This window comes from Nilaparvata lugens, chromosome 10 (genome assembly GCF_014356525.2).
Source record: "Nilaparvata lugens isolate BPH chromosome 10, ASM1435652v1, whole genome shotgun sequence".
Lineage (NCBI taxonomy): Eukaryota > Metazoa > Arthropoda > Insecta > Hemiptera > Delphacidae > Nilaparvata > Nilaparvata lugens.
Genome location: NC_052513.1, coordinates 747511 through 768974, shown reverse-complemented (window position 1 = coordinate 768974; position 21464 = coordinate 747511). Strand labels below are relative to the sequence as shown.

The 21464-nt window shown below is 34.6% G+C and overlaps 1 protein-coding gene and 1 long non-coding RNA gene across 2 annotated transcripts; one reads left to right on the top strand and one right to left on the bottom strand.

Moving 5' to 3' along the window:
* The first annotated feature begins 797 nt into the window (after window positions 1-797).
* On the top strand, window positions 798-8850 carry LOC120353218. The gene is made up of 2 exons (XM_039436049.1): window positions 798-4030; window positions 4112-8850. Exons 1-2 carry the CDS (start codon window positions 973-975, stop codon window positions 5308-5310), a joined length of 4257 nt encoding a protein of 1418 aa, XP_039291983.1. The 5' UTR covers window positions 798-972; the 3' UTR covers window positions 5311-8850.
* Window positions 8851-9483: 633 nt separating this feature from the next.
* LOC120353217 lies at window positions 9484-12024 on the bottom strand. The gene is made up of 3 exons (XR_005572229.1): window positions 11629-12024; window positions 10537-10626; window positions 9484-9892 (listed from the first exon to the last, which is right to left on the bottom strand). It is a non-coding gene; the product is annotated as an uncharacterized LOC120353217 (long non-coding RNA).
* Window positions 12025-21464: the final 9440 nt, after the last annotated feature.

The window sequence follows — 21464 nt, the reverse complement described above, 5'->3', positions numbered from 1 at the left end:
TCTCAAGCTGATAGTCCACGCAGTTCTTTCCTGTGAAGCTTTATGACGCTGGTGGTCTCTCGTAGTGTGCCGTTGATACACTCTTACCCGGTCAAAACACTAAAAAAACGACAATAATCGGCTTGAGATAACAGTAAAAATCGGCTTGAGATAACAGTAAAAGTTGGGACATGAACACCCTATACCATGGGATATGTACTTACGCTATTGTTTCTCAATGCAATTACTCAGTGGGTTATTGAAAGAGGTTTTCACAGCTTGAGTGAATTTCTGAATGGAAACCTGAGTGACTGATCAGGTTGTAATTGTTGAATACTCAACGCTGCCTGCTCATGGCGTTACATAAGTTTTTGTAGTATTTTGACAATCCTAGTCAATTGATTACAATTTAGTGTTTCTGTTCATGATGCGATATGTCCAGGTATGCCTGGGCATTGATCGAGAAATTGTAGAATTGGAAATGCAAAGAAAATTCAATTCTATTACTTAGTTGACACTAGAGAATGGCATGATTGCCTAAACATGTCATTTATTCAGAAAACAAAAGGTACTAGTTTATCAATTTGGAACTCTATTCATATTCATCATACCATAATTATAGAAAATTGTCATAGGTTATTAATTTGAAACACTTTTCACATTGATTTGTTTGTCATACTATTTATAGACAATTGTCATACAATGCATTCAAGACCAAAAACAATAGAAAATAGACTACTACATAATAAGTACTGTAACCCCAATAAATGAATGAAATCTATCACTTGTATATTGAACAAAACCTTATAAATAATTTTCAGGCACTGCAAAGTCACCCACCAGGGGAACATCCCAGTGAAATGGACATGCAAGACTTGTCACAAACATTTGTCCTCGCGCAAATCCTGGTTCATCCATCAACGGCTACACACTGGCGAACGTCCCTATACGTGTCACATTTGTGGCAAAGGCTTCATTACCAGCCACACGCTTATGAAACACATGGTAATACATCAGGCTGTGCGACCCTACACGTGTCACACGTGTGGCAAAGGCTTCAACCAGAAGGCTTCTCTGCAACGTCATGAGAAGACACACTGTCAGTCACAGTCAGAGTGGGGCTGCGGATTTTGTCCCAAAACGTTTCAGTTGAGACATAGTTTAGAAGCCCATGAGAAGCTACATAACGGAGTGAAGCCTTTCAAATGTAAGTATTGTTCTAGTGCATTCCACACTGTGCGTGCTTTGAAGCAACATAGAAGAGTACACTCAATAGAACAGCCTCGCTCTTGTGTTCCGTGTCAAAAAACCTTCCCCAACAACGAGATCTTTCTAGAACACACGAAAAGCCACAACAAATCTCGTATTCACTGTAAAGCTAACATCCCCAACAATGATTCACTTCTAGAACACATAAAACTCCATGACCGTTCTTGTATACACAGTAAAACAACCTCTCCCAACAATGATTCACTACTAGAACACATGAAACTCCATGAAAGTTCTTGTATACACAGTAAAACAACCCTTCCAAACAATGATTCACCACTAGAACATATGAAACTCGATAACAGTCCTTTACACTGTAAAACAACCTTCCCCAACAATGATTCACTTTTAAAACACAAAAAACTCCACCGTTATCTTTGTAAACATTGTGAAAAATCCTTCCCCAACCACGATTCCCTTCTAGAACACATGTCAATCCATAGCCAACCACCCACCCTTAAATGTCCCGTCTGTCCAATGAGTTTCAATATGAGAATCACCCTAAGGAAGCATATCAGAGTGCATGTTATGAGGGGAAATGTGAGGTTTTGTAATTTGTGTCAGTTGGTATTGCACAGTAAACAGGAGACGATTGCTCATTTCGATAAACATATCAAGGTGGCGGTGGGGAATAAAGTTGATGATGTTTTTGGAAAACCTGAGGAAGATGTGTGTGGTTTGAAGGTTGAGGATAAAGTGGGGGATAACTTGGAGCGAGAGGGTGAATGTGACATCAGAAAAGATGGGATTCATTGTGAACATGATGTGAATTTTCTCGAAAATTGTGAACTTGAGAACTCAAGAGTCGTGATGAACGATTGTGATCTGAAGGTAGAAAATGGATGCTTAAAAAAGCATGATGAAGTTAGGGTTAATTGTGAAAATGACGAGAAGTTTCATGAAAATATAAAGATAGAAGTGCCAAGAGATATGGGAGATGTGGACTTGGAGGAAGAAAGTAGATGTATCGGAAAAACAGATGAATATGTGGTTGAAATTTATAATGGATATAATGCGGATTGTTTTGAAGAATGTATAAGTGAAGTGCCAGGAGATGTGAGGGAAGGTTTGAACTTTGAAGAAGAATATGTTTGTGATACGAGAGTAAAAGACGAAGTTGTATTTGAAACTGACCATGAAGAAATTGTTGATTCTTTTCAAGATTGTAAAAGTGAAGTGCCAATAGATGTAATGGAAGTTATGAACTTCGAAGAAGTAAATGATTGTACTACGAGAATTAAAGATGAAGTTGTGATTGTAACTGACACTAAAGAAAATGAAGATATCTTCCAAGATTTCAAGATGGAAGTGCCAGGAGATGTAGTGGAAGTTATGAACTTTGAAGAAGTAAATCATTGTACTACAAGAATAAAAGATGAAGTTGTGGTTGAAACTGATAATAAAGAAAATGTAGATTGTTTTCAAGATTTTAAGGTAGAAGTGCCAGGAGATGTAATGCGAGATTTGGAGTTGGAAGGAGTAAATGAGTGCATGAGAAAGGAAGATAAAAATGAGGATATGATGCATAATGAAGATAATTTGAGTTTTTCCAATGAATGTAGAAAAGAAGTAACGGAAGAAGTGATATATTTGGGGGAGAATACAATCAAGTTGGAAAATAACTCCGATAGTTCCACGGGCACTCTCATGAATAATCCAAAAGATATATTTGATGACTTTGAAAATAATGTCTACAATGCATTTGGTAATGGAGAGGTAAACAGACATAGCAGAGACTTCAAGAAGAATGAGTACAATGTGTCAATTAATTGTGATAATTCAAATTTGTCTGAAGTGTCTTCAATTGAAATTTCTAGTACAACGATGACTGTAGAGGATAATCGGAATAAAATGATTGATTGTGAACAAAATACAGCAAAATCGACAGATGTTATCTACAAAAAAACGACAATAATTAATCATGATGAAAATGCTAATCACTCTATAGTTTACAAGACAGGTGAATGTGACAATAATACACCGATTTTATCAGAAACGAACTACATTAATCCAAGTAATGATGCCAAATATTCCATAGTGTTAGTAAGATTAGTACCAGTACTAGAGAAATCGTTGGATAAAAAATGTGAAAATGATGTCAATTATTGTATAGAGCAATCAAAAATAATACCAGGTGTAGTGAAATGGAAACCTTTTGATAAAAATCTTATCACAGGTGATAATTCTTTACTTAACATAGTTAAAAATGGGGCGAACAATAGTACAATACAAAACAGTGTGAGAAAACAGGATATCAATAGTACGGTAGTTACAAAAAGTGTGAGACAAAAGACAGATAAAAATAGTAGGAAGAAAGAGGTGAAGAAATTGAAAAGAGATCATATGAGAACTTATACATCTAATAAGGCACAAAGTTATGAGAAGTCCGAACAATCTATTTGTGATGTAGGAATTAAAGAGGATAAGAAGGAATGTAGGGTTTTGAAAGAGGATTATAATTACTTGATTAGTAAAGATAAGGTTGTGGAAGGTAGTATGCAGGTAGAAGGAGGTTCAAATGGATTGAGGTATGGACAGGGAGGAATTGGAGAAGCTTCAAATAGACTAGGGATTAGACAGGGAGGAATTGGAGAAGCTTCAAATAGACTAGGGATTAGACAAGGAGGAATTGGAGAAGCTTCAAATAGGCTAGTGAATAGACAGGGAGGAATAGGATTAGCTTCAAATCAACAAGGAACTATACAGGGAGTAATGGGAGAAGCCTCAAATAAACTAGGGGTTGGACTGGGAGAAATAGAAGCTTCAAATAGACTAAGGGAGGGTCAGGTTTTCATAAGAGAAGCTTCAAATGGACTAGGAATTCAAAAAATAAAGGAAGAAGCTTCAAATAGACTAAGGGAGGGTCAGGTTTTCATAAGAGAAGCTTCAAATGGACTAGGAATTCAACAAATAAAGGAAGAAGCTTCAAATAGATTAAGAAAGAGTCAGATTTCTATGCGAGAAGCTTTAAACGGACTAGGAATTCATGAAGTAAATAAAGGAGCTTCGAATGAATCTTGGGAGAAACAGGGAGTAACGGAAGAACCTTCAAATGTACTAGGAATTGGACAAGGAGTATTTTCAGATGGACTAGGAATTCAACAAGTAAAGGAAGATCCTTTAAATGGACTAGGAATTGGACAGGGAGTAGCTTCAATTGGACTAGAGGAAGCAATTAAGGGTCTTAGTGAAACAGTTCTTCAAGATACAAATTACATTGAGAATGATTCCGGTTTCAGTAGTTTGGAGGCACTGTGTAACGTGGCAGCCTCCGCTGCAAAATACCTGAAATGGGACTCAGTTCGGAGTAAAAGATCACCGAAAAAGAAAAACCAATGTCTGAACGAAATCAGATTCTACTGTAAAACTTGCAACAGATCATACCCATCAAGCCGAGACTTCCGGAAACATAGATGCTCGTTGAGTAGTGTGAACAATAGATGGGCGGGGATCATAGAGAGTGGAGGCTTGTTTACATGTGAGGAGTGTAAGCGGAATTTCCGGTCGAAGAATGGGTATCTGATACATAGGAGGAGTCACACAGGGGAGAGACCGTACGCGTGTCGATGGTGCGAGAAAGCGTTCGGCGATTCGGGAACACGTCACAAACATGAACGTATCCACACCGGCGAACGTCCGTTCCAGTGCGAGCAATGTCCGCGTGCGTTCAACCAACGCGCGGCGCTTCGAGCGCATCAAATCACTCACTCGTCCTGTCTCACACGTTCCTTCACCTGCAAACTGTGCCCTTCGTCCTTCTCCTACTTCGCCAATCTTAGACGTCACGTGATCGTGTGCCACAGAGAGTACACCGCCATACCTTGTCCACTGTGCACCCTACCTAAAACACTCCACTATGACAACACTGCCCTCGTGCAGCATGTGAAAAGTGTTCATTGGGAGGATGGAACAAAATGTTTGATTTGTGATCAAAAGCAGTTTGACGATGTGAACGAGTATTGTAGTCATGTCATCAGTCATGTTAAACGTGCTAGAAATGCGGGTGGAGTGAGGCTGAATAATAATTTTATTAAACAGGAAGGCGATGTTAGTTTGGTGTAAAGATTATATTCTAAAGATCTACAATTTCTATTGTAAATGACATGTTCCATGTTTGATATTCTCTTTTTTCAGGGCTTCTGATTATTAAAGCACGATAAAAAAATATCAATTACCCCTTTTTTCATTACAACACTTGAAAATATCTCTTGAAGAGTTGAAACTAGTATTTTTGTGTTGCAATGAAATAAAGGGTACTTGATAATTTTTATCGTGTTCCATGGTTGATGTACGTTTGGTGTAAAGTCTATATTGTAAAGATCTACAACTTTTGTTGTAAAGAGTTTACAATAGTCGATGTTAGTTTGATGTAAAGTTTTCATTCTACAGATCTCCATTTTTTATTGTAAAGAGTATACAATAGTTGTATGTTTAGTGTAAAAATCTATATTGTGAATATCTACAACTTTTGTTGTGAATAGTTTACAATAGTCGATATTAGTATGATGTAAAGCTACTATTCTAAAGATCTACTATGTCTATTAATTGTAAAGAGTATTCCATGCTTGATTTACGTTTGGTGTAAAGTTTATATTATAAACGTCTTCAACTTTTGTTGTGAACAGTTTGCAATAATCAATGCTATTATGTGTTAAGTTTATATTCCGAAGGTCTACAATTTCTATTGTAAAAAATATACAATGGTTGATGTACGTTTGGTGTAAAGTCTATATTGTGAACATACAACTTCTGTTGTGATGAGTTTACAATAGTCGATGTTCGATTGGTGTAAGGGTGCGGCAGCTTAGAGAGCTATCTGCCATGTGCGATCCTGTAGGTGGTTTCTATATCTACTATATAATTATAAGATTATGCGATCTAGATATCACATGGGTTCCTATGTTTATATCTAGAATATCGGGGACCGAGCTTCGCTCTGGAGTACAACAGCATAAAAAATGTATTACGAAAGAAGAAATTATAATAACATTCATACAGAAATGTTCTATCGAATCACAGTAAATTGAGATTAATTCCAAGAGGAATGCAAAAATTTCCCCTCACAAAGGCCCAGTTGCACAAAAGCGGGTTAAATTTTAATCCTGATTAACTTCACGTGAACCAAATCAGAGAAGACCATTTCAAAAAGATGGATGTACTGGAATTAATCAGGATTGAAAATAACCCGGCTTGTTTGCAACCGTCACTAAGTACCTCATTGAATGAGTACAAAAGTTCAACAGCTGAGTCATAATTTTGACACAGTCCCACACGCATGAGCTCGCGCTCACTCATTTCCATCACCAACTGACGTCGAAATAATATTATTATCAGTTGTTTTCCCAAGGATGAATAATAATTTTCCTTTTAATGTCTTTCAGCGAGTTTTCTTAGGGATGAGACCTAGTGCAATCGAACCCTTATATTATAAAACTACTATGTTCTGAATTTCGTGAGAATCGTTAGAGCCGTTTTCGAGATCCGGTGCAATACAAACATATAAACATCTAAACATTCAGGATCGCAGATGGCAAATCGCTCTCTTTATGGTTCCACTCTAAAGTTTTTATCATTAAAAAATGTATAATAGTTGATGCTATTTTGGTGTAAAATTTATATTGTGAAACATTTAAAGTGAAGAATTTGCTATGTAAGTTTGGAGTAAAGCTTTTATTGTGAAGAATTTACAAATTCAATTCTGAAGAATTTACAATGGTTAATGTAAGATGTTTACTTGGTGTAGAAGAATTTGCAATGTAAGTTTGGAGTAAAGCTTTTATTGTAAAGAATTTACAAATTAAATTCTAAAGAATTTACAATGTTTAGTGTAAGGTGTAAAATTTCTATTGTAAAGGATTTTAGGTCTCTTCACACCTAGCGTAGCGTAGCTTCGGAAGACGTAGCCGTACTATCTCCCAATGTTGATCAGTTTGTCCATTCCACACCAGCGTAGCGTAGATTTAATAACAGGAGATAGGACGACTACTTCTTCCGAAGGCGTATTTCTAGCTACGACAGGTGTGAAGAGACCTTTACAATTTCCATTGTGAAGAATTTACAATAGTCGATGTTATTTTGGTGTAAAATTTTTATAAAGCTGTTGATATTTTTCTGTGTAGCTGTTGGGTTGATATTGTGGTGGATATATGTGGTTCCATATTGAATGAATAGACTTAAAGTTTATTACTTCCACTTAATTTATATTATATAGTAATTTTGATTATCCTACCTAAACCATCTAAAAATCTTGATAATCGGATAATACAAAAGTGATAAACCAGGTTTGAAAACTGAAAAAAATTTAACATTGAAAACTTGTAAAATACAACTCATTTGACCAAATTAAATTAGTAATCGCTCTACATATTTGAACCTGGGTCGAAAGTTGGTGATCGTCTTTCGTTTATAGTTGAGAGTGTCGGAAAACACAGAAATAAAAGGTCAGATAATTGAGATTTTACTGTATTTATTGAAAAAATTTCTTGAGAGACTAGTCTCGGTTATGACACCATTAAATCTTGTTAACTGTAGTAAATGAACACAGAGAGCCAACGGAGTTTATAAACAGGTTATAGATACAATTTTTTTACTTTTTTAATAAAATAGTGATAACCCTCAACAGTTTACTCAAGATTGGTGATGGTAAACCAACTGAAACTAGTCCTTCGCTAACTAACTTAATAGTTGCTGAATAAATACTAAATAACTGAGTAGTAACTACTCACAACTGTTGTGACAACTTCAAAGTTTTCGATTTGATGTTAGTTGGTCAAGTTAGTTGTTTTTTATTTATCATTCATCCCATCATCATCACCTAGGCTTAAAATACTTCTAGAAAGTCGCCTTTGTATAATAATAATAAATAAATACAAGTAAAAACCCAATTGAGATAAAAAAACCCACTATGTTTTATAAATACATTATTTATTAACTCTTTGATATAATAGAATATCGGAAAATCATCATCGCAATGAATTTAAGTTGATTCTTGAAATTTTTATCATCAATTAATTTTTTATGATAAACTTAGGGCCAAGCCACATAAAGAGGTTTTCAGACGAGTTGGCAGGGCAGAACGCTCTCCGATTGGCTGATTATCAGCTGATTCCCGAATGCCAACCCAATCAGCCAATCGGAGAGCGTCCTGCCCTGCCAACTCGCCTGAAAAACGCTTTATGTGGCTTGCCCCTCATTGTAAGGGATCATGTTCACTGTTATGATGAAATATTTTTATCATTTTTATTTAATTTTATAGCGTCAGATATTGATACTCTGAAAGCGTCTTTACACAATACGGTTTATCTGAAGGAGCCCGGTCTCAAGAAACATCTCAAGGGAGGGAAAACTTTCCACAGATTTCTTGATTCACATGTCGAGATTTTCTTGGAGATAGCTTTTCCTTCCAATTCATCGTTACATGTGGAGACGCCTTGAAACTGATTCCATCTTCTAGTCATCTTCCATGAAGTAAATATAGTAGTTTGCCGTATTTTTCAAATTATTTTATTTTATAACGTAATTTCCAATCATTTTTCATGCATTTTATTATTCAATTACGAATGATCTGATATTATTATTAGTTCCACCTTTTGAATCAGATGTAATTATATTTCTTTCTTTCATTATTTAAATAATTCATGAAGTTTCTGCATGGTTTGTCCTCTGTCAAGAAGACTGCAAGTTAATATCGTGTATGAATGTAATTTTTCCCTCTGTATTAGATGACATTTCCACTCATTAATAAGTAGTATCATCAACCAAATCTGGGAGATTGGCATTTTCCATGAAATCCATGAATCATCATGGATTTTTGCAAAAATGGTCAAAAATTAAAATCGCTCAAACTCTCTTGAATGATAGTAATTGATGAGAGGAACAATAATATGTCATCACATTGGCAAAATTCACTCCTATTCTTCAGTTATAAGCATTTGAAGATGAGTGATTTCTCTAATCTGAGAGTGGGGGTAAGATTTTATGTTTCAGTGAATAACTCATCCTGTATTGTAGCGAAACGTCTCATATTAGAGCACAACACTTGTTAGGTCAACCTCTAAACATAGCCCGAATATCAACCAAATCTGGGAGATTATCATTTTTCATGAAATTCATGAAAACATCATGGATTTTTGCAAAAATGGTCATTAATTAAAATCGCTCAAACTCTCTTGAATGATAGTACTTGATGAGAGGAACAATAATATGTCATCACATTGGCAAAATTCACTCCTATTTTTGAGTTATAAGTATTTGAAGATTAGTTATTTCTCCCTAGGTAACACAATATCGTCTTTTCAACGTTGACATTTGTTTTTTGGTTGAATAAGGATGCTTGTAAACCTAGTTTTTACAAAATAAGGAAGCTTATAATAATAAGCGACTGAATCACTCATCATAGTCTTGAACTACGGTACATAAAAGATTTATTACAATTATTTTAAGAGTAGATAATAGACGACAAAGTAAATAAAAAAAGTTAGTACAGTATAGTTGGACTCTTCAACAAATAGGCTTCTTTCCCCATTTCTTAAGATTACTACTATATCTCTCAAACAAACTTCATTATCTATTATCAAGTTTTATGAATTTCAGAGGAGAATAATTGTAGGATCATTGCACAGTTTGAAGCCAATACTGTCAGAATCTGTTGAAACAAAACAAAGAGTTTAGATGAGAATGAATATAATAAATAATATAAATTCTATCTATTTCATTTTTAAACTGAACTGCTTCAAAACCGACCTATAGCTGGCCTATTATAGTTCTTGCGTTAAAGGATTGTTTACAAGAGTACAATTTTTCATAACTTATTTACATTCAAGACAAATACTCTCCAGTTGACTACAATAATCAGAAAATATTCTACGACCTTTCTTGGAAAACTTAACATGATAGCTGGCCTATTAAATTCTATAGTTCTTGCGTTGAGGATTTTTTTACAAGAGTACAATTTCTCAACACTTATTTGCACTCAAGACAAATACTCTCCAGTTAACTATAATAATTAGAAAATATTCTACGACTCTTCTTGGAAAACTTAACATGATATTCAAATTTTCAGTGTAGGTACTGCCAAAAAATTACAAACTTTATCAAAATAAATGTGAATTCTTTAGTAGAAATTATAGAAAACGATTTTACATCTAAATGTCCACCACTTCATGTATTTATTCTAATATAAACCAAACCACAATGTCTTATAAAACAATTGAAAATCTATTGTTTTAGATGAAGGTCATAGGGCTGGATTGATTGATTATTTATATAATTTATTTTCTTGATATTTACCGAAGTGTAGAAGTCCATGTTCAGTGAAAAGAAGCCATAAGGGGAGATTTTGTATTTACGAGTCTGTATTTCAATCTTGAAAGCTGCTAGCTGAAAAACAATTTAAACATTATTTTTTAAACATTTATATTGATAGTTGTTGGAAATTCAACTAAAATTCGTTTGAACCAACAGCTATCATTCATTATATGTTAATTCAGTTTATTGTGATCTTGCATAATTTATAAACGTGAGCCTCTTTATTTTTACTCTTGAAAGACCTAATCTTAGTATAAATTACTTGAAAGATTTTCCAATAATTCTTTATTTTCCTTGCTTATACATGCTTATACCTATGTTTCTTATACTTGCTTGTATTATTAAATTACAATTTTACATTAAATTATCATAAAAGAATGATAAACCAATTATAATGCGGTAGAATTTATAAAAAATGCTAAATGCTAGAAAGACTTTTATTTCTAGTCTATAATTACATTAGTATGCGAATTAGTAGAAGTATGCAAATTGTTAGAAAGCAGTTAACAATTTTTTTCCTACAGTTACGTTGAAAAGTGGCCATTGCTGCACTGATTACAGACCGCAAAGAATCACTTTTCCGCTCTAGTGCGGGAAAAATTTTTCCTGCACTCCAGATTTGCAACATGACAACGCAAAATAGTTAGTTAGGTTATATGGAGCACCAGTACAGCAAAATCAAAATGAAGTTGGTAACTGTGACTGATGGTGCACGTTATAAGAATCTTAATGGGGTGGACTGCAACAGTGGATGACAGCCACATTACACACCACACAGCCGCCATTCAAACAAACGTATACTACATTCTATTTTATTTATTAATAATAAAATTACACAGATTTACATTTGATGGATTTCAGGCAATTTTACCCATAATTACCCACTTTTCATATTCAATGGTAACTGTAGGAAAAACTTAATGTGAAATACGTGCACAAAGTTCCTCTGCTGCACTCAAGAAACCATTCCGTAAACGTTTATTTCGGTGCAGCAAACTGTCACTTTGCACACTAGTTGCACAAATAACTATTTTTTTTAATTTATAAAAAATCAAATTACTGTTGCCTATCTACCTTCGTTTTCAGCAAGTACTGATCTTTTATCACAGCTTTTATAAGTAGATCATCAACATGTTTTTCGATCTTTGAAGCCTGTAAAGCATTTAAAAATCATTTCAACAAGACATATTGAAGTGAATAATTTTGGGTGCAAAAATAGTAGAGCGGTGAAGGAAGCTTCAAGCTTGGAGTGTTGCATGTAATGCATGTAATTATATGGAGTGGTGGATAGTGGATTACTATGTGCACCACCATTTGAATACATGCATTACATTCAACACTGTCAAGCTTGAAGCTATCTTCACCGCTCCACCCCACAGTCTGTTTGCAACCTCAAGCCTTGATATCCAGTTGAAAGAATAAAAAAAAGGTTTAACTGGTTTTAACCAAGACATTTGAGCATTTTTACTGAATATTTAAGACTGATCATATTTTGACTGAGTTTTTATTGAATAATCAATCATTCAAAAAAATAAATATTTTCAAGATTTGTTCCGTTCCATGATGACTTGTTAACAAAGTCGGACATTCTATAGTGCGGTCCACGTTATAATGACAGTATTTGATCAACTTCGGTTTTGCTATCCTTGTCTATCATTCGACAAAGCCGGTGGTACCATCCTTTTCTAGGTCCACAACGATGACGATTATGTTTTTGACGGTGTAGAAATATAATTAATTAATGCAGAGAATTGGCATCCCTATTCTTCTATCTTTATCCACTGCCATTATAACGTAGACCACACTATAGTATTTATAGACATTATGAATAGATTATTGGCTACCCACCCCTACACTCAGACGAACAGTCTTGTAGGGGTATTCCAGTAAAACATTGTCTGTATCACAATGTAGCCTTTGTATTTAATCTATGGAATAAAGAATATTTGAATTTCATACATTCTCATTAATATTCTGGTGGGTCTTTATATTTCTACATAGTTTGCAAACAATTTGGAAATGGTGTGGTGTTGGAAAATGCTAGAGCTATTTGCTTTGGTAATTTTCGTGATTTGTTTTATTGAATGTTGCTTTCTTAGTTCCGGTTGCACAAAAAACTATTAAATTTTAGTCAAGATTAGGAGTGGCGGTAGTCGAGTGGATTAGATGCTGGCTTTGTAATCCAAAGGCCTGTGTTCGAATCCCAGCCCGGGCAAGATATTTTTCTCGGGCCACTCCCGTGTTTCGGATGGACACGTTAAGGCGTCGGTCCCGGCTGCCTAAAAAAAATCAGTCGTTAGGTCATGTCAGAGGCCCTGAAATTGATCAGTTGCGATCTGAAAACTCTGACACCAGACCTGAGCCAGCCAGGTCACACGATATTATTATTATAGTCAAGATTAAATGCCACTAAGACCAATCAGAGAAGCCTATAATCTTTTCAAAAATTCCCTCTCTGATTGTTTCTCATGGTATATTATAAATCATGCCTAAAATTTAACTGGCTTGTGAAACTGGGCCTCGTTTATAAAACTATATGGAATCATATGTTGAAAGCAATAATTTCTTTTAGTAAAATTCGCATTGTAGTTTTACTAATGAATTAAGAATAGAATATAGAATACCTTTTCTATTTGTAGACGTGGCGAAGTTTGGACAGTAATGCCCTTTCTACCACAATTAATCATGGATTTACATAGGAAGATGCGCTTTGCGCCATATTGTGACAGCCTAATCTCGTTTCTTTAGTTAGGTAGGTAAATTTTCTCACCTTTTGTTGCATTTGACTAGCCACTGAACAGAATACAATCATCCTCAGTTGAATGGCTATGATAGGCCAGCCATCCTCCATCAGTTTTGCAAAAGTAAATGATCGATCATCGCCAAGTATCGTGTGAATCATAGTGAAGTAACTGCCCAAAAAGTAATTACCAACCAAAACAAGTATTTTGAAGGCGAAAGTTGGCGGAATACTGTCAATAAAATCTGCAACTCTTATATACAAAACTAAAACTCTCCGTAGTTTAAAGTAACAAGAATTGGGTGACATACAGCTCAACGCTTTTAAATCGGCTATGATTTTATCACAGGTAGCCTCCGCTACACGCATAGCAAATACAATTATCAAGACTGTGGGGATAGTTATGAAATCCAGTAACATTATTCCAATATAACTGACAATGAAGTGAAAAATATGCGGAAGCAGAATGAATAATGGTTCCACAGTGTGAACCAGAAAAGGCAACGCAATTAACAGAAAAAATTTTGTGGAAATTGGGTCTGCAACTTTACAGACTTTCAGAAGCTTGTAAGCTTCGTTCAAGCAGGCAATAGTTGATTCGTTGGAAAAGTGTACATTTATCATGAGAAGAACATACGTTAGGAACATGCAAATGAACATAAAATGTGCTACAGTGAAGGGTTCGAGACTTTTGAAAAGTGCAGTATGGATGCCTCTGAGTACTATGTAGATGTGGAATGATGTTAGGAGTAAATTGGATATTACTCCAACGTAGCATTTTTCTGCAACAGAAACATCAGAATTATCAATGGGAATTGAAATCTATTGGCTACTCATATATATCAACTGACAAACTTGAATCCCACAGCACTTACAAGGTAATAAAAATACGTATTTAATTGATAAAATCTGGTGTGGCGCACTCACACAACTTTCCTTGCCGTTATGAAAATTAATCTCCTGATGCTAGTGTTCATACGCGCATCTCAAGTCTACTATTCAAAGATCTGAGCCAGCTGGTGACAGGACAATAAAGCTGGAGACACACGAGGTCTTTTATCTCTTCATAATGAATGATTTAATAGAATCAACAGTTGCCAACAGTTTCCAATTCAATAATCAACTTTCTCGAATTTTGAGCTTATTTTCAATTTTAGGTGAAAATGATACAAATCATTAATTGTAGAGATTTTCATACTCAATCTTTTCCACTTGAAATTAATTGTTTAAATTGTACCTGAAACCTGATAATTGGGAATCTAGAACCAAACTTTGCATAGATTAGGTGGAGCTCCTGAAATTTTCACAGATATGGCACTTGTGAGAGTTGATAGAGCTTATCAATGACTATTCTGAGTATAAATTTGATCAAAATCGTTGGAGCCGTTTTCGAGAAAATCGCGAAAAATCCTGTTTTTGACATAATTTTCGCCATTTCAGCCGCCATCTTGAATCGCATTTGATCGAAATTGTCGGATCCTTATAGTGTAAGGACCTTAAGTTCCAAGTTTCAAGTCATTCCGTTAATTGGGAGATGAGTTATCGTGTACACACACACACACACACACACACACACACACACACACACACACACACACACATATAGACCAATACCCAAAAACCACTTTTTTGGACTCAGGGGAACTTGAAACGTATAGAAATTTTTAATTGGGGTTATATTATGTATGTTATCGTGCTGGTATTATAGGGTTGTGAGAACAATCCTAGACATTATGGTAACAATACTTGTAATGGGGGAATCGCTTGGCTTGCCAGAGGTTAAATTGATCTAACTCTATAACTCATGAGAAAGGAACTATATTTTAAAAGAATAAACAAGACAGATTATATTTTGGAGAACTAAGTAATCGATTCAATCAAATTGTAACTCAAAATGAAATTGGAAACTTGAATAAAATAATATTAAGAAAACTTTTTAAACAAACAATAAATTAATTACAGAATTTGCCTTCAATGAAAAATATATAGTAATGAAATTGATAATATTAGCAACTCACTGAACCCGGAAAATGGTGTCTCGGAAGTCTCGGAACAGAGTGGTAGAGCCGGGCACGATTATCTGCTTTAGATAGTTCCAGGTCCCGTCCTCGTAACCGACTGCCAAGAGGCATACATTTTTCAGTGCAATTTTACTTGTCATGAATTTTCACCATCTTCGACACTTGTAATTTTTTTAACAATGGATGCTCTCGGATTGAAAATACATGTCAAATAATCGGCTACATAACAACGGAATGACTTGAAATTTGAAACTTGCGGTCCTTACAATATAAGGATTCGACACGAACAATTTCGATCTAATGCAATTCAAGATGACGGCTAAAATGGCAAAAATTTTGTCAAAAATTTCGCGATTCTCTCGAAAACGGCTCCAACGATTTTGATCAAATTTATACCTAAAATTGTCAGTGATAAGCTATATCAACTGACACAAAGTCCCATATCTGTAAAAATTTCAGGAGCTCCGCACCATCAATGCAAAGTTTGATTTTAGATTCCCAATTATCAGGCTTCAGATACAATTTAAACAAAAAAATTCAAGTGGAAGAGATTGAGCATGAAAATCTCTAAATTTAATGATCAGTACATTTTCACCTAAAATTGAAAACAAGTACAATTTAAACAAAAAAATTCAAGTGGAAGAGATTGAGCATGAAAATCTCTAAAATTAATGATCAGTAACATTTTCACCTAAAATTGATAATCATCTCGAAATTCGAGAAAATGTGATTATTCATCAATTATTGCAAACTGTTGGCCACTGTTGATTCTATTAAATCATTCACAATGAAGAGATAGCAGACTTCGTGTGTCTCCGCAGCGTTATTGTCCAGTCACCAGCTGACTCAGATCTTTGAATAGTAGACTTGAGATGCGCGTGAACTCTAGCGTCAATTTTCATAGCGGCAAGGAAAGTTGTGTGAGTGCGCCACACCAGATTTTTATCATTATTCTTCAGTAAAAGCTTGAAGCACCGAAGCAGTAGCAGGGCTAAATAAGGCGCTATCAACCTTTGATAAACAATAATGCCGGAACAGTTTTGGGTTCGAATCCCGCCAAGTTCATGGATTACAGATCATTAAGGTAAAATCTCATGGCAGCATCATCCAGAGGACTTTTTCCAAGTCCTAGACAACTTATAATTAACTTTCAAATTAAATGAACCACACTTTGATTACCTATGGTTTCATTATTAATTATGATTTTATAATCAAGAATATATATTTTTGAAATGATTAGAGTTTTGATGGCTTACTCACTTTTTTGAAAGAGATTTCCTTCCCGGTTGCCAATTGTAGTGTCAGTTTCAAATTTCATCAACAAAATTCCGGATATTTTCGAAATTGCAAACAAAGTGAGAAGGTTTCTACCAATAACAACATTAGAACTTTTAGACATTTTATCTTATTCCTTTATTTTAAACCTAAATCAGCTTTCTTTGTGAAACAGAAGAAGTAGACGTCCTAATATCTTATATTTTAGGAACGGTCAAGAAAACCATCACTCAGTAATATGACTCAAATTTATTATTGATAATCATCGTTTTAGGAAGATTGAAATGGGATCGATTCCATGCTGGAAAATTATCTATAATGACAGGATAAGACCTTTTGAATCAAAATTACTGAAAATTGTTTTTCCGTTTATTTATATATCTGTAGACTTTACACATCTGACATAGTAGCTAATAATATATTAATTTTACCGTGGTATATCTGGAAATTAAAAATCCAACCCATTTTTAAAAACTCTTATTCACTAAATCTTCTGATATATTGATGCCATTTGAAAGTGAATAAATGTTTTCAAAAAGGGGTAGGCATAATTTGATTTTTAATTTCCATATCAATAAGAGTAGCTATAGCCCTCACTAAAAAGTAAATTTTACTGTGTATTAAATATAATATGGAATAGTATTACATGATAGCAACTTTATAGATGAGTGTACAGCCTAACCAGATTCTTTTGAAATGATTCTTTTTATCGATCTATGTATAATCTAAAATTAGTAAGGGACTCTTTGTCTTAAGATATATTGTAAAGTATGTACCATTAAACGTAGCAAAATCTGTATACTTTTCTCTGATTTACACTCATCTTGTCTATTGTATTGAGCTTTGGGGAAGTACATCTATTGGAAACACTCAAAAAATTTTCATTTTGCAGAAGCGTGCAGTACGGTATTTGGCTAAGCTTGATTACAATCACCACTGTAGAGATGCCTTCATAGATTTAAAAATTCTAACTTTACCATGTATTTACATCTACAGAGTTGTTCTTTTTATTGCTAATAACTTAGACTCATTCAAAACTAATTCTGATATGCATGGCTATAATACACAGTAATATTTTGTGATAGTTGATAAGATAAAAATTGCATCATACGAGATTTATTTACCTTTAGGCACCTTTCTAAAGTATTTTGTTGAATATAAGACTAAAATATAATATAATATTATCTCATATCATGAGATGAATACGGTAGCCTATATTAGATTGGAAGGATATATCTTACTATCTTCAATCGCTACCGTATATTTTTACTTTCCTTGCCCTATTACCATATAGGTACGGTAAGGAAAGTATTGCTTTCCGAAAAAAATTAAGGTACCCCAATTTCTAAATTTCTATACGTTCCAAGGTCCCCTGAGTCCAAAAAAGTGGTTTTTGGGTATTGGTCTGTGTGTGTGTGTGTGTGTGTGTGTGTGTGTGTGTTGTGTGTGTGTGTGTGTGTGTGTGTGTGGTGTGTGTGGTGTGTGGTGTGTGTGTGTGGTGTGTGTGTGGTGTGTGGTGTGTGTGTGTGTGTGGTGTGTGTGTGTGTGTATGAGTGTATGTGCGTCTGTGTACACGATATCTCATCTCCCAATTAACGGAATGACTTGAAATTTGGAACTTAAGGTCCTTTCACTATAAGGATCCGACACGAACAATTCCGATCAAATGCAATTCAAGATGGCAGCTGAAATGACGAAAATGTTGTCAGAAACAGGGTTTTTCGTGATTTTCTCGGAAACGGCTCCAACGATTTTGATTAAAGTTATACCTAGAATAGTCATCGATAAGCTCTATCAACTGCCACAAGTCCCATATCTGTAAACATTTCAGGAGCTCCGCACCATCTATGCAAAGTTTGATTTTAGATTCTCAATTATCAGGCTTCAGATACAATTTAAACAAAAAATGTCGAGTGGAAAAGATTAAGCATGAGAATCTCTACAATTAATGTCCAGTAACATTTTCACCTAAAATTAAAAATAAGCTCGAAATTTGAGAAAATGTGATTAACCAATTATTGCAAACTGTTGATTCTATTAAATGATTCACTATGAAGAGATAGCAGACCACGTATGTCTCCAATGTTATTGTCCTGTCACCAGCTGGCTTGGATCTTTGTTTATAAGTAGACTTGATATGCGCGAGAACACTAGCGTCAGGTGATCAATTTTCATAACGGCAAGGAAAGTTGTGTGAGTGCGCCACTCCAGATTTTTATTTTCAGAAACTGTTAGCATAGTTTATAGAAGTATTTTAGTTCGATCCATGATTTTATGAATCGAAACTTAATTTCCGAAACTACTTACTGATGTGTAAAGATCCATGTCTAAAGAAAATAGCCCGTAAGGAGTAATTGTGTATTTTCTTGTTTGTATCTCAAGTTTGAATGCTTCAAGCTGTGGAAGAATGAAACAGGAATAAATTATTATTATGAGGTAATCAAGTATAGTAGGGAACATTCATTCAGCCTGTATAGTTTTTATACTATTGGTTTTCAAATCATTATTATGTATTGATGCAAATCAATTCAAATGATTTGATTGAACGAGCGTTAGCAAGTTGTTACTTTTGACTCAAGGCCAAAGTTGTTGTCCGCCTGTGTGTATGTTTGACAATAACTTTTGAAAGATTTCATCAATCAGCTTCAAATTTTGAACACATATTCGACCCTTTTTACAGATTAAGTTCGTTGGACAACAATAAATTTACCGACTCCTTCGTTCTTTTTCAGTATATATCAAATAACATGGAAAGTGTATAAGAAAAAAATTTGTTGGGATTTATCATTTAGACGTCTTCGTCTGGAGTATTCATTGCATGAAATTACTACAGTACGGTATTTATACAGTTTTTCCATTCATTTCATTAATATTTATGATACTAAGTGATACGTTAAATAAAGTACCGGTAGGCCTACTTTATTTAAAAATTAGAAATGATAAAACTAATTATTTATCGTCTATGAATTCCAACGTTTCTTAATTGAGAAAGAATATTCTGTTTCAATTTTCAATGTTTAGGGGATGCGGTAGTGCGATTCGGAAAATGGTAGGCTATCATTAACATTTTCAAATCGTCCAATTATATACTAACCTTTGTTTTCAATAAGTATTGATCTTTCAAAACTGCTCTTATTAGTAGATCTTCAACATGTTTCTCTATTTGTAATGCCTGTAATTGAAAGAGTAAAGCCCGGTTGCATGAAAGCCAGTTACATTTTAACAGTGTGATCAATTTCACTAGAACCAATCAGAGAAGGCTTTTTTGAAAAGACGGCTTCTCTGATTGATTCTAGTGGAATTAATCACGATTAAAATTTAACCGACTTTTGGGCAACCGGTATTATGACGAAATATTACAGTACTGTAGTTATAATCACTTAATCATACAAAACTAGTTACAGATACAGTAATTTCATGCCCTCTCATATGTGTTTCATGATAACTAGTATATTTTATTCATTAAACTAATTTTATGTTCCATGTTTGCAACAAAAATATTGACTTAATTTCAAGTTTCTGACAAGGAAACATTTAAAAATCGATACCGTACCTTCTGTTGTACTGTACTCATTGAAAATGGTCACGACAGAGAAATTGCTCTCTTATCAACTAAGTCCTATTGAAAATCTTCAATACTAGGAAGTAGTTCTGTGAACAGTAGACCTCGCGCAGTTATAAACCGCAGCCTCCTCTTATACTGTCCATCAGAGTAAATTCTGTCTGTATGTCATCGTGTCGGCGAGATATCGGTGTGAAAACGGCTAATTGCTGTTGGGTTTAGTGTATCAAAAATGCTAACATCAAAAGCGAATCTCCTTCAAGACATACTGGCAACAGGACAGCCCGAGTTTAAAGCAGAGGAAGTTCGAGAGACAATACTAAGTTATTTTAGTTATTAATTGCATGCGTTATTGCACGCAATCAATAGTACATTTAATAATGCATAAAATTGAATTCAATGAGGCATGCAATTTATAGTTTACACATCAGCTGATTTTTCACCAAATTACATTGAGATATTGAATTGCATGAGTCATGGCATGCAATTTATAATCAACTCGACAGCTGATTTATGATGAATAATAATTTCATAGTCTGATTTTTACTCTAATATTGGCGTATGAAGGAGGCTTCTTTTTCCTTTTATTATTATCCTTGAAATGCAACATTTCCAAAAACCTTTTATATAAGTCGACGCGCAATTTAAAAGGGAACATACCGGTACCTGTCAAATTTCATGAAAATCTATAACCGCGTTTCGCCGTAAATGCGCAACATATAATAGTTATTTGTGCAACTAGTGCGCAAAGTGACAGTTTGCTGCACCGAAAGAAACGTTTACGCCCGAGCCGTAGGCGAGGGCGGAATGGTTTCTTGAGTGCAGCAGAGGAACTTTGCGCACGTATTTCACATTAAGTTTTTCCTACAGTTACCATTGAATATGAAAAGTGGGTAATTATGGGTAAAATTGCCTGAAATGCATCAAATGTTTTTCTGTGTAATTTTATTATTGATAAAAACCTTAATTTATTGTCAAATTGAATAAAAATGTTGTCCTTGGTTATAATATATAATACTAATAATTAGCGCGTTGTGCTTCGTTGCACCTCTGCTCACTATAGCAGCCACAGCAGTCACTGTTACCAACTTCATTTTGATTTTGCTGCACTGTTGCTCCATATATAACCTACTAAGTATTTTGCGTTGCCATGTTGCAAATCTGGAGTGCAGAAAAATTTTTTCGCCACACTTGGATGTAATGAGCTGGTTTACGTGCGTCATATGGAGGCCGAAAGTGATTGTTTTCCGACCAGGCCGGTAAAACTTTACAGCCCTAGGGCTGTAAAATGACCTTGAATAACAGCTGATCG

Bases quoted from the DNA above. Each gene is read 5' to 3' on its own strand.
- LOC120353218 (XM_039436049.1), top strand. From the start codon at position 973: ATGAAACACATGGTAATACATCAGGCTGTGCGACCCTACACGTGTCAC. The intron at 4,031-4,111 runs GTCAGGTTTTCA...GACTAAGGGAGG, and splicing joins TTCAAATAGACTAAGGGAGG to GTCAGGTTTTCATAAGAGAA.